Raw genomic sequence first — 12,724 nt, 5'->3', positions numbered from 1 at the left:
AAAACAAAAGTCAGCAGCAAAAAGAAATTTGTCACGCCGGTTTCGAACCCAAGACCCAAGACAACACCAAAAAGAATAACCCATATAGGGGACATCTTTAGGGATTGGTTAACCCTCCGCAATACTCGAAGTTTGAGCCAGGTCAAACGATGCGCCACCAAAGTTGACCCGACCTAGATTGCGATTTGTCTCGGACTGGCTACCGGATTAAGTACCTGGCGGTCAATTACAACGTATAGCTCTGATAGTCGGACGACGATTTTGACGCAAGACACGGCTTCAGCCTGAGCTAGAGAACCGCCGCTGTCTGGGGATTTGGTCGTTAATTCATTTATAATCCTTGAATTTTTTTGTTTTCTTGCTCCGGCCGGATTGCCGAGACTTTGCTCCTCGTCTTTCAACACTTTCCGTCAAGGCCCTTCTGAATCTCGCCGATGAGATGCTATAATTGGTAAATCATCTCTACTAGCAGCGCTGTGTTTCCCTTCTAGTTTCGCAATCTCCCTCGCATATCTCAACCCTTTACCGTCCAACTCCTGATACATGGCCTGGCACCACTTCAACTCCTGGCCTGGATAACGCTGTAGTACGAAGAGAGCGGTCCGCAATGCAAACAGGCTTTTTTGGGCGCCCATGAGGCCCATCTTGTCGTTCAGACAATAGGGCATTGAGCGGATGATGTTGGTAGCGAGCTCTAGGCGGTAAGCCGTGGTGTGAGCTTCGAGGAGGTGGAGGGACATGGTCTTAAGGTTTTGAGTTGCTTGGGGCGGGGTAGAGGATGATGATTGGGTGGGTAATTGGATGTTGATTGATAGTACTTGCCGGCATGCGAGGGCGATGGTATTGCTGAGGATGAGTCTTAAGCCCCAGTATGCGACAGTTATATTGGCGAGACGGAGCGTATGGAACGCGAAGGATGGGAGTGTGCGAGGTCCTACAGCTTGTTTCAGATGCCAGCCGGGAGATGTGGATTGAGTAGACCAGTAGAGGGGCAACGGAGACTCTTGGAGAATCTCGCCGTACCAAATGTTTAGTTCTTCATCCAAGCCAGAGAGACCTCCCAAGTACTCGGACAAGATTGAGAAGTTGGTATTCTCATCCGTGACTCTTGCATTGTCTATTCCCTCTAGCAGAGCCGCTAGCGCGAAGCCTTTGTCGTAGAGCTGCTGGAAGATGTCTTTGCCGGTCTCGCTCCAGGGCAGCGTCAACCATTCTGGGCTCCCAAGGAACGTTGACCTGCGGTATTGTATGCATTGGATCATCTAGGGGGACTGGTTATTATTTTGAAATCTGGAGTAAAATTGCTGACTACAGGATGCATACCGATGAGGTACGAAACTCTTCAAGAACAGCTCTTGTGAATGGCGTCATATGTCTCTGTGGACCTCGCATAAGGACCAGGTGCTTGAGACCAGATATGTGGCTGTTCCACCCGGCTATTGATGGAGTCGTTGATTCGAATAGCTGGAGGATTGTCAGCTTGGTCTGAATCGAGCGTGAAACCTTAGTAAGATTATTTACCTCGTAGATCGACAAGACATAACTAGCAGCAAACAACTCGTCTTGCCACATCAGAGCCTCTGATGATAGATGTTTTTGAACCGCATTCAGGGCACGGCCGTAACACAGGTTACCTTGCAGAACCAGCGACTCATCTTTGTTGATCCAGCCAATTCGGGTCATCGCAAAAGCCTTGAGAGACAGATCCAGCGGTACCGCGCGAGTTGGAAGACTGATTATGTGGTGGAGCCAGACGCAGGGTGTTCCACCTTGAGCGCTGCTGATGGAAGGGGTGTATTTTTCCCACAGTGCCGATATGATCTGCTGCTCGACTGCAGTGCAACCATTAGGCTGAACAAGAACGCGATTGTCATATGCTCTGCGGCTCTCTACAAGCCCCCGCTGAAAATCAATGTTGGATACCATGGGCTGTGGCTGGGACAGATCTCGGTCTGATGATTGTGAGAAGGGGGCCTTGACTTCTTCGAGGCCATATCTCTTCTCTGGACCCTGCAAGGTACGGTTGAGAAAGACTGGAAAGCGTGCATAGCCTTCGCAAATCCGACGGCTCTTGGTGCATGTCTTGCAGAATGGTTCTTGAAGATCGCACTGAGATCCAAGTTGGTGATTAGCTTGGCGGCAGAATGAGAGATAGAGTGCTTACTCGTATTTTCCGCTTCCTGCACGTAGTGCAGCCCTTAGATTTTCCCGGGACGCCAACCATGACAAAAGGAATTCCTAGCTTCTATCTAATGTCGAAAGAGATTTGACCAGCCTAGATGTCTTTCATATGAGTCTGCTGGATGTGTCCTTCGCAATTTTCATATATACAGAAGTCTTCTACATAGCCACATGATCGTCATCCAGCACTGACAATCACTTTATCCGGCTCCGCTTTTGACGGATCATGATTAACGTAGGATGCAGGATCCTCAGCCTCAGTCGGCATCCTTTCTTAGCACTAAGGTACCGCCAACCTTGAAGCGGCCTGATTATCAACATGAGAGCTAATGTAATCATTAAATGCAATTGGTCCTTGGTAAATGAGGATTGGAAGTCGGCCTAATGGTGTCGCCGAACCTTGACGCCAGTCACGCCACCCGCCGGCGGCAACCTTACTTGTATCACACGCTAAACCCTTATGCGATATCAAGGAGCGAGAAGTTCTGAGATAACCGAGCCTTGGCAACGGCTCTTCAGAAATTCGCGTCGTGACTGACGTTTCGAGACAGCCTCGAGCGATTTTGGATGACAGGGTATGAGCATTATCCCATTGAATCTATATCCAACTCAAGCTCTGCGCGCCTATTGGCTACTATCTTTGAGTAGAGCGGTAAAAGGTGGGACCGAGCTAAGATTCCCCTTCCCACGAGGGGTTTCTTCCTCGCCTCTTACACACCTTGGGTAGGATGTAACTTTAATCAGGCTTTCGAGCTGTTCATATAAAGCCAGGATAAATCCCTTGCTCTTTAGTAGCCGTAGACCGTCCCTAAGCTCCTTTGCCTCATAAGATCTACGAGCCATTTGAACGAACCGTTCACCTTTCCTTTCCAGTGCGATCCATATTCTCTCCAAATGGCCTTGTTGGACCGATCATCCACGCTGGCCGCCACGCTGGATAACTCACAGCGTGGCAAGGGATGCGTCCCCTACGACCCCAACGCAACAGCCCCAACCTACGGCTATGATCCTGATCTTGGTGCCGGCATCGTCTTCACCGTCGTCTTCTTTCTCTCAATGCTGGCGCACATCATACAAGTGACCATGAGCCGCAAGTGGTGGTACTCTGCCTTCGCACTGGGTGCTTTTGGTTTGCAGTCATGACGGAGCTCACATGCCGCAATTTGCTAACTCATTGTTCTAGGCGAATGCCTGGGCTGGGCAGGACGAGCCGGTGCCCACCACTGCCCATACAACAAGACCCTGTTCTCTCTTCAGATATCCATCCTCATCATCTGTATGCGTGCTCCTCGAGCGGCCTTCTTCGGTTACACGAGCTGACAAGTACAGCACCTTGTTTTTTCAGTGCCGCCATCTATTACATTCTCGGGCAGATGATCACGCAATACGGCCGCCGCTACAGTCTCATCTCGGCACGAATGTACCTTGCCATTTTCGTATCTTTTGATATTATCTCGATCGTTATTCAGGCTGTTGGTGGTGCTAGCGCGTCTAAAGCCGGAGGAGAAGATCCGCCGGGAAATACTGCGCCTGGAACACACATCATGATGGCTGGTATCATCATTCAACTCGTCTCGATGAGCGCTTTCGGACTGCTCTGGCTTATCTTCCTTTGGCGTGCCCGAGCAGTGCCGATCTCAAGGGTGTTATTGGTGGTAACGACGTTCTCGGCTTTCTGCATCATCGTCCGTAATTTCTACCGCGCCATCGAGCTCTCCCAGGGTTGGGAAGGGTACTTGATTACGCACGAAGTTTATTTCGCTGTCCTCGATGGGGCGCTTATGGCTCTGAGCGTAGGGGTTTTTAACATTTTCTTTCCTGCAAGATACCTGACTGGTGAGGCCAAACTGGACATTCGTGATCACGAGATGTTGACAACGGAGGGAGTCTGAACCGGGAGTTGCAGAGCTGGTGCCTTATAGAGCCTACAAGTAAGATAGAGCGCAGGTTGCATGATTTATTTATTCCGAGCGTTGTCGTTGTCTCACCTATATGTGGTCATTCTGTCGATTTAGATATTAGCAAATACTTCTTGCCGTGGGAACATATGCAGATTTGATGAGATACCTTTTGCAGGCTCTTCGAGCCAATTCTGCAAGAACATCAAGAAATTTTTGATGATGCCTCAATAGTGGCTAATTCCTGTCTACGATTGTATGACTTTCCCGCACCTTGTGGAGAACCATTCGGTTCCTCGATTGCTTTCATGTGGCGTGAATTCCCTAGATACTAAGAAATCATTCTCGCCTAAATGGCCAACGTGGTCTTAGCCTAGGGGGAGGTGAGATTCTAAGTCTGTCTCCAGTCTCCATCGACAATGGGTTCCCGGGTGCAGATGCTAGGTGTCATCAATCCCTCGTGGAGTCATCGTATTAAGCTCCCTGCCTCAACCGATACCATTCAGAGCCTTCCATTGGGGATGAACCGATTGTACGGCAGAATGACCGCACAAGTCGTCACCTGCACAGCAATCACCGTCCCAATAGTCAGGGCTCCCTTTGGAACCGCAACCCTCCATAAAGCAGACCCTGTGACCCCTTCTGCCCTCGCAATGACCCCACTTCCCAAGCCTCCAGCCGTTGCCCCTATAAGCCAGCAATACCAAAACGGCTTCGGGGGTAGCTGCTCCGGAGAAAGCGTCGTAGATAGGAAGGTGTAGGTGCCAAAGCAGCAGAACAGTTTGCCAGACTGGCTCGTCAGGCTCGCCATATCTGGCAACTTGTTCCTGAACAGCGACTGCACGCATACTTCTGCCAACCCTCCAGCAGCACCTGAAAGCCCGCCTTTGATCGCGACAGGTATGGGAAGACGCTCGACATGATAGCGGGCGAGGTCGAAGGCCCAGAAGCGGACACCGCCTCGGTATATAGGAGTCCACGCCAAAAGTGGTAGGGATCCAGGTGCTCTAAGGACGAGACGTTGCCAGAGGCTTTCAATTGGTATTGTGGTTGCGCCGGCGAGTGCGCCAGTCAGGAAGAAAATTCCTTGGCTGGAGGGAGGAGGTACCCTTCCGGCTCGTATACTTGCCGGCACTGGTGGTGCTATGTCATCATCATCTTTGAGAGGCATGATCCGGCATCGACGTGCGAGATAACTTCCAATCCTCTCCTGAGCATTGGACGTAGATTGTGCTATAGGGCTGACCTCTGCGCTAGCTAAGGTAAGCTTGACGGTTGTCTGTGAGGCGGCAAGACCCCGCCCCCTTGTATTGAACAAATGCAACAGTATCCCATGACTGATAAACAATTCCTGACATGTTTTTGCGGGAAAACTTCTCTACTGAGATGCAGATGCACAAATATGGCATGATGGCCCCACAACCGTGACCATCATTGGGCTTGTTACACGAAACGATCAAGTCCATGGTGGACCATATCAAACACCTTTATCATCAATCATCTCATAAAGATCATGATCGCTATAGAAAACAATGACGTCGGCAATAATCTTGTTTCACTCAAGCTTCATGGCCTTCAACGGCCTTACACACCGAAACAGCCGCAGGCTCTACGATTCAGATGCTAATGCACTTGTGTAAAGATGCAAACTCCTTGCATACTCAAAAGCCTGACTTTAACCCTTTCCAAGAAATGATCTAGCCGTCAAAGTCTCGATATCTCATTCTGTTCGTGGCATTGAAAAAGTTTCTTCACCTCTTGCTGGGAGATTCAATAATGATCCCCGCACCGATTATGGCCACAATTTTGCCGCGCTTCCTTCGTACTTCCTTATTCGAAGATAATGCTCGCACTGAGTGGCTTGGCATGCTGTTCATATAGTACACTGCCGTTACTCGCCTTTTCCGGCCTGCGGATTTGCTCGGAGCTGGAGCAACCAGTGCAAGTGTCAGCTACATGCAACCACGGACGATTTGCCATTTCAATGAGTCCCCGAGCGTCTCCAGACCAAGATCATCGTCAAGACCCTTACCTTCGCCTTATAATGCGGCAAACCCCCGCGCATTCTCTCGTCCTTTGCTATATTGTGCAAGATCGACGGCCATAGAATTGACAAACTCGGAGCAAACGTTCGTCTCTGCGTCTATCCTGCTGACTTGCCAACTCATAGGATCTCTGCTGTTGTCAAGACGTAAAGGGTTTGTATATCAACCGCTTCACCTCTTGCGGCACCTATTCTATTCCATCATCAGCAGGTCTGATACAACCAAGCTGCAGTCTATTGTTTGACCTTTGTTACATAGTCAGAGTCAATAGCATGATCTGACAGCTTTGCAGAACTACTCTATATTCACTCAAGTCCTTCTTGACTGTCTCCGACAATTCGTCGATCACTTCAATAGTTTCAGTATCGTCCAACATGGCAAGCCCCGGATGTTAGCTGAGCGGCGAAGTGCTTGAGCGGTCAGTATGCTGCATTGCCTACCGATGATTTATTGATAAATCCTGTGAGCGCACTTGAGTCTGGCCCTAGCTTTCTGGATGACGAGACACAGTTCGTTGATAGGGTAGAACAATGTTGAGAGCCCTGAGAAATGATTTGCTGTCCTCGTTACCGTCATGAAAGAAAGCTGTTGCCGTTATGAGAAGGTCCTCGAAGCATGCATAGATGGCGGCGAACCGCCGATAAGACAATGACAGTATATTGAAATCTGAGTAAACAGCTAGCGTTGCGGTGCTCATTGGCTTGCTGATGTAGGAGCTTGATCGTTCGATCGAGGCCCCTTCCCTGGAGCTCCACTGGTCTTCCTTGAAGGTACTGTCGGGAAAATTCCTGGTGGGACTCGAAGAGCGCTCCTGCCCCGGACACTTAGCTGGTGCCTTAGCAGGGCGTAAGTCAATATTGCACCCCATCTCCAGCCGTGCCAGTATCTTGTGCCCCAAAAGCAGGCAGTTAATACTCCCGTACAACAGAGGAGTCCACCATCCAATAGTCCCCAGCACCTTCTCCCCAATGATGTTGCAACCTCAGGAAAGCGAATTCATCATTTGCTTGAGATACGGAAAAGAAGTAACCAAATGGTCAGGGGTTTGATTGTGAAACTGGATGTGTCAGGATGCTATTCATTCTGAGGCAGTAAAGGGCGATGCTGAACAGCAGATAGTTCGGCGGATAGTACATAATCCTCCTCTTTGCACTCGGGCAAGCAAATCTTTGAAAGCATTCACGTACAAGCAACTCGGTGCAGTACCGCAAGCGTACATGACTCCCTGTCAATGCATAACAAGACATAAAAAGACGGTGCCAATCTCAATGAAAGTTGGAAGATTTTGTAGATATGTTGACGCATGTTTAAATAGCTAGAACGACGATATTTCTTAGCCCCCACAAGCAAGCCTAGAAACGCTGAGCCTCTTTGCGACATCTTTGCAGCACATAAAAGAATGTGGGAGCTCCGGGGCCCGCCCGTCCACCCGACGGCACCCATCCAGCAGGCCTCGGAAACATGCCTAGATACCCGCGGTTGGACGGTCCGGGCGCTTATCCTACCCCGGAAAAGACATTGTCTCCGGGAACCTCACTCTACCTTGACCCCACCGGCCCTCTACGACATTGGACCACCCTGGCCGGTAGATTATCGACCAAATTTTATCATGTCAATGTCCCGCAAGAAACGCAAGTCGCAGAAGGTCTGCTTTGTTACTGTCGGAGCAACGGCAAGCTTTGACTCCTTGGTCAAAGCCGCCCTTAGCCCGCAATTTCTGGAAGCTTTGGAGACCCATGATTACACGGACCTGCGATTACAACATGGCAAAGATGGACAGAAGGTGCTCGAGGAGTTCAGAAGAAGCAGTTATACCATGAGTGAAGAAGTGCAGGACCTCAGCATAAGTGGTTTCGACTTCAACAAGCAGGGTTTGGGATCCGAGATGCGGGCTGCCAAAGGCCAAGGCAACGGTGTAGAAGGTGTTGTCATCAGCCACGCAGGTACCAATTTATCCCTGCGCTATCGATGAGACCTCAGGCTCACGTATTGGACAGGATCTGGCTCTATCCTTGACGCCCTACGAATTGCGGTCCCCGTTATTGTTGTTCCCAATCCAGACTTGTTGGACAATCATCAGGAAGAGTTGGCAGAAGAGCTTGCAATACAAGGCTATGTGGTTCATGGAAATCTCCAGTACAGTCTCTAGGTGCAGTGTGCAGGGCAAGCGGTTGACCTCGTGCAGAGATTTACCAGCCGCGATCCGACAGTCGGAGAGTCTACGGAAGACACAGAATCCTTGGCCACCGGCGGATACTGGGGAAGATCCTTCTGGCAAAGGGCTTGTTGGTGTCATGGATGAAGAAATGGGTTTCGTTGACTAAAACCTTTGCTTTTAAGTATCCTACGGCCACCTTGCGATTCCCATTCAATGCGTCGAGGTAGCCAAACGCTCAATACCAAGAGCAGGAGGCCATGAGAACCATCTCAGTGCCGCAGGGTCTACCTGTTCGGGAAGACAGGCTTGCGTTCTGGAGAAAGCGCGACCAGAAGAGGGATGCGGATCATGACAAATACGTCGTCACTCCAGCAGTGGAACTCCGACCAAATCTAGAAACCACGATCTCCCACTTTGGATTAAGATCAGGCCGCTCTTGACAACCTGAGAGCGAAGCTCCTGCATTTGCTCAGCCTCGAAGATTAGGATGTCGCGGATCAGCTGCAGTCAAGGGGTCCTGAATCACCTGCCGGCAGTTACCTTATTGTAGGAATTCTCCGGATTTTGCCAAGCCAAACCACCTTTACGATTCAACCATCTGGGACATCCCAGCACCAAGGCTAACTTACAAAAGCTTTTATAAAAATTCTCATCTCGTGGCTAGGGGCCTAGGCCTCTCGCATCCACAGCCACGAAAGCCGCCTTATCTTCCTCGTCCATACTGCTCTTCAGCCCGCCGCGGATGATTGCCAGAAGGATACAATGCCCGACAAGGAGACACATTGGAGGGTTGAGCTGCTTTTGAGTTGAGAGTATACGAGGGGAGACTACATCAGCGTTGGGGAAGATATAGGCCATTTGCGTCCGTATTTGAGGGATGACACTTGTCACAGAAGATGTATGCACCAGCCGGTTCCCGTTCACTACAGGACTTGGTCAGATCTTTTCTGCTACCCAGGAATAGCTTCCCATATCTCCATCATGCCTCCATCGCAAAGGTTTTGGGTATCCACGCAGGAGCAGCTCTTATACCAAGGATAGTGACTACTCCTTTTGCGTTGTTTATAGCTACCCCTCAACAACAGGATCGATCGTGGGATTCCGATCCGGAGCCTGATGGCTTTCTAACGTTGAACGAGATCGAACGACATATAGGATGGCAGCGGTTTTAAGTCTCGAATTCAAAAATTTCACACGCGAACAGGTTGCAACTGTCAAAATTTCAGATCACAAGCTCGTGGATCTCCGACATTTTCTTTATGACAAACTTCGAGAGACTGGCCAACCGCATAGCCCTCCTGATATTTCCGCGGTAGTTCACGCTTCGCAGCAATAGCCTCACCTTCTCTAATCATGGGATCTTGACCGTTAAAAAGGCTGGCTGAGGTGGGGAGTATACGTACGCACGTCATTTGTCGCCTGTGTGACACACGCAGCGGCTATAAGAATATGCGGTTGGATACACAGCAGAGCGAGACGATCACTTGGACGCAGTACAATTCGCAAAGCTTCTCTTCTATAGAGGTACCCAGACTACACCTTCCTCATGTGCATTTCATGGCATTTCCAGACATCAAGGTGCATGTCCCCCTTGTACGCATGGTACAATCCAATAAATATATGTCACCTAGACCACTTGGTCAGCGAAAACCTTTCATATGCGTCACTTGTCTTGCCTTGGCCAAGAAAGGTCCCGGGTATTTGGCGTAAGGGTGTAATGTCAGACAATAGACGCATAAGCTAAGGACTTAGAGGACGAGTACCAGGTCACCAAAGGTCAGCATCATAACTGACATGTACCTGCTGCTCGGACTAGCTCGTTGTTACCGAGTCATTCTATGCCGCAGCAAACCGTTCGCGGAGAGACATGGCGTGGATCCAGCTAATGCTTCTGTGATATCAAGACGGCAATCCAGGCCTACCGGCTTACAGCGCACTTTCGAGCACATGACGCGGCGGCTAGGAAGACTCCGATCTCGGAGCATCGTAAGGTGCGAGTGCAGGAATGCTCAGTCTAGGGAAAGCAGGTTACTCGATCAGAAGTGGAGGAAGTTCGCGGACGAGGATTGTTTGTAGGCGCATTGGTGGGCAGATGAGATGGATGTTGATTGGTTCACTTACACTAGCGGCAGGCAGAGAATTTTTTTATTTTTTTTGGTTTTGTCGTAGTGTCAGCCGTCGTCCGCCGTAAGTATACGTACGCACGTCATTTGTCGCCTGTGTGACACACGCAGCGGCTATAAGAATATGCGGTTGGATACACAGCAGAGCGAGACGATCACTTGGACGCAGTACAATTCGCAAAGCTTCTCTTCTATAGAGGTACCCAGACTACACCTTCCTCATGTGCATTTCATGGCATTTCCAGACATCAAGGTGCATGTCCCCCTTGTACGCATGGTACAATCCAATAAATATATGTCACCTAGACCACTTGGTCAGCGAAAACCTTTCATATGCGTCACTTGTCTTGCCTTGGCCAAGAAAGGTCCCGGGTATTTGGCGTAAGGGTGTAATGTCAGACAATAGACGCATAAGCTAAGGACTTAGAGGACGAGTACCAGGTCACCAAAGGTCAGCATCATAACTGACATGTACCTGCTGCTCGGACTAGCTCGTTGTTACCGAGTCGATCTATGCCACAGCAAACCGCTCGCGGAGAGACATGGCGTGGATCCAGCTAATGCTTCTGTGATATCAATACGGCAATCCAGGCCTACCAGCTTACAGCGCACTTTCGAGCACATGACGCAGCGGCTAGGAAGACTTCGATCTCGGAGCATCGTAAGATGCGAGTGCAGGAATGCTCAATCTAGGGAAAGCAGGCTACTCGATCAGAAGTGGAGGAAGTTCGTGGACGAGGATTGTTGTAGGCGCATTGGTCGGCAGATGAGATGGATGTTAATTGGCCCACTTACTTAACTAGCGGCAGGCTAGTTTAGTAATCAATCAACTTGGTAACTCGCATGTGAGCAGCAGCGATCAACAGTCCGAAAACTCATCAAATAGCCGTCCGTCGAATGGCATGGCGCAGTGTTTGCGAACGCTACCAATCTCGAGGATCCTTACAACAACTTGACAAAGAGCGAAGAACCCAGAATTCCGCAAACGCCAGATCGATCTCGATCTGGTGATGAAGGCATTCCAGCAAAATCGAGAAGGACACCAAGCCATGACAAGTATCCTTAGGAGACTGTTGATCCTTGTCCATGAAGATCTCGCAGACTTCAAGACCGTCCGCGCCTTCAAAGCCCAAATTGATCGTTTCATCCTGTCCCACCTTCTTGGGCTAATACGTAGCCTACTGACCCCGCAGATTCCATCTAAAGCGCATCGAACTTCGATATTTCCATTGCATCACGCTCTAAGCTAATCATCACCTCCAGCCCGCCACCCAATAGTTCAAGGAGCTCCCGGAGCCCGGGTTGCAAGAATAGAGACTGTTCTCATGCTCGCAATCACCACCCAATGCCTCTTCTCACTCAAAGTTATACAGCGACATATGGACCGAGGGTGTCGGTGTTGAGGAGGCTCTTAGTGGTCGGTGAAGCCAGAAGCAATATAATTGAGGGGTCACGGATACCGGTGATCATGCCGATAAGAAATTCGACGTGTCGAGCATCCAGTCTTTCATGGGACTGCAGACCGCTGACGCAGTGCCTGCAAGACTGGCTTCAGGGGAAAGCAGGGAGTCCATTCCTATTTTTGATATGCCGGTCAAAAGATAGTTGAGGAGCTTGCAATCAGCTCCTCTCCCAGGGGCAGGTCGCAGGATTTTGAGCGTTGATATCGGTTCCGAAACTTCGGTTGGCCACCAATGTCTCGGCTGCCTTGCATCGCATCACGCCACAGGTTGTGGTTTCAGCTCTATCTTAAAAGGACAAGGTTTCAGCATCTTTATTCAAATCTGCGACTGCTGTGGGAGATACATGAAGCTGCAGGTTAAGAGTGGTGGGTATCGCAACGAGTTGACGTGATTTACAAATGGTGGGGTTCGGCAACCTGAATATTTCTCGAAATACGCAAGTTTAGAGGGCTGACCGAATGGCTGTGCGCAGAGCACCGAACAAGCGTGCGGGAGTGGGGCAGGTGCTCAATTCCATGGTTAGACAAAACGACTCACTGATCTCAGACTGATAGTTTGCTGCTCTTACGGGATTGACTGTGGAGAAAAGCGTGGCTTGATAATTAGACTAGCATCTGATTCGCTCGCTTGGATGCATGTATCATCAAGGTGCCCAGACCCACTTCTCAACATAGTGATATTTTTGAACATGGGGGAGCCATCTGACAGGTGCCAGGATGCCTTCAATGTTATGCACGGTCATGGGGGCACTTGAGGAATGAAAGGGAGGCAAGCTAAGGTCAGGAATGCAGAGATTCCCCCAATTAACAGACCACGCATTTATGCAATGCACTTGGACAATAGAAGGTAAATAAAG

The 12,724-nt window shown here is 49.8% G+C and overlaps 4 protein-coding genes across 4 annotated transcripts; 2 read left to right on the top strand and 2 right to left on the bottom strand.

The window, feature by feature from the left end:
* Positions 1-410: 410 nt before the first annotated feature.
* Positions 411-2,224, bottom strand: HO173_011323 (uncharacterized protein; the record flags this gene model as incomplete). Its single annotated transcript, XM_037313204.1, has 4 exons — positions 411-1,262; positions 1,324-1,464; positions 1,522-2,109; positions 2,165-2,224. 4 exons carry the CDS (start codon positions 2,222-2,224, stop codon positions 411-413), a joined length of 1,641 nt encoding a protein of 546 aa, XP_037159869.1.
* Positions 2,225-3,075: 851 nt separating this feature from the next.
* On the top strand, positions 3,076-4,073 carry HO173_011322 (uncharacterized protein; the record flags this gene model as incomplete). The annotated part of the gene is made up of 3 exons (XM_037313203.1): positions 3,076-3,310; positions 3,365-3,457; positions 3,511-4,073. 3 exons carry the CDS (start codon positions 3,076-3,078, stop codon positions 4,071-4,073), a joined length of 891 nt encoding a protein of 296 aa, XP_037159868.1.
* A 508-nt stretch (positions 4,074-4,581) lies between these two features.
* Positions 4,582-5,250, bottom strand: HO173_011321 (uncharacterized protein; the record flags this gene model as incomplete). Its single annotated transcript, XM_037313202.1, has 1 exon — positions 4,582-5,250. One exon carries the CDS (start codon positions 5,248-5,250, stop codon positions 4,582-4,584), a length of 669 nt encoding a protein of 222 aa, XP_037159867.1.
* A 2,273-nt stretch (positions 5,251-7,523) lies between these two features.
* Positions 7,524-8,448, top strand: HO173_011320 (uncharacterized protein; the record flags this gene model as incomplete). Its single annotated transcript, XM_037313201.1, has 3 exons — positions 7,524-8,067; positions 8,122-8,260; positions 8,310-8,448. The coding sequence occupies 3 exons, from the start codon at positions 7,524-7,526 to the stop codon at positions 8,446-8,448; spliced, it is 822 nt and encodes a 273-aa protein (XP_037159866.1).
* Positions 8,449-12,724: the final 4,276 nt, after the last annotated feature.

The sequence above is a fragment of the Letharia columbiana genome (genome assembly GCF_014066305.1).
Source record: "Letharia columbiana isolate WasteWater2 chromosome Unknown Sc0000061_s0, whole genome shotgun sequence".
Taxonomy (NCBI): Eukaryota; Fungi; Ascomycota; class Lecanoromycetes; order Lecanorales; family Parmeliaceae; genus Letharia; species Letharia columbiana.
The sequence above is the reverse complement of the archived record's forward strand: the minus strand, read 5'-3'. Positions and strand labels throughout refer to the sequence as shown.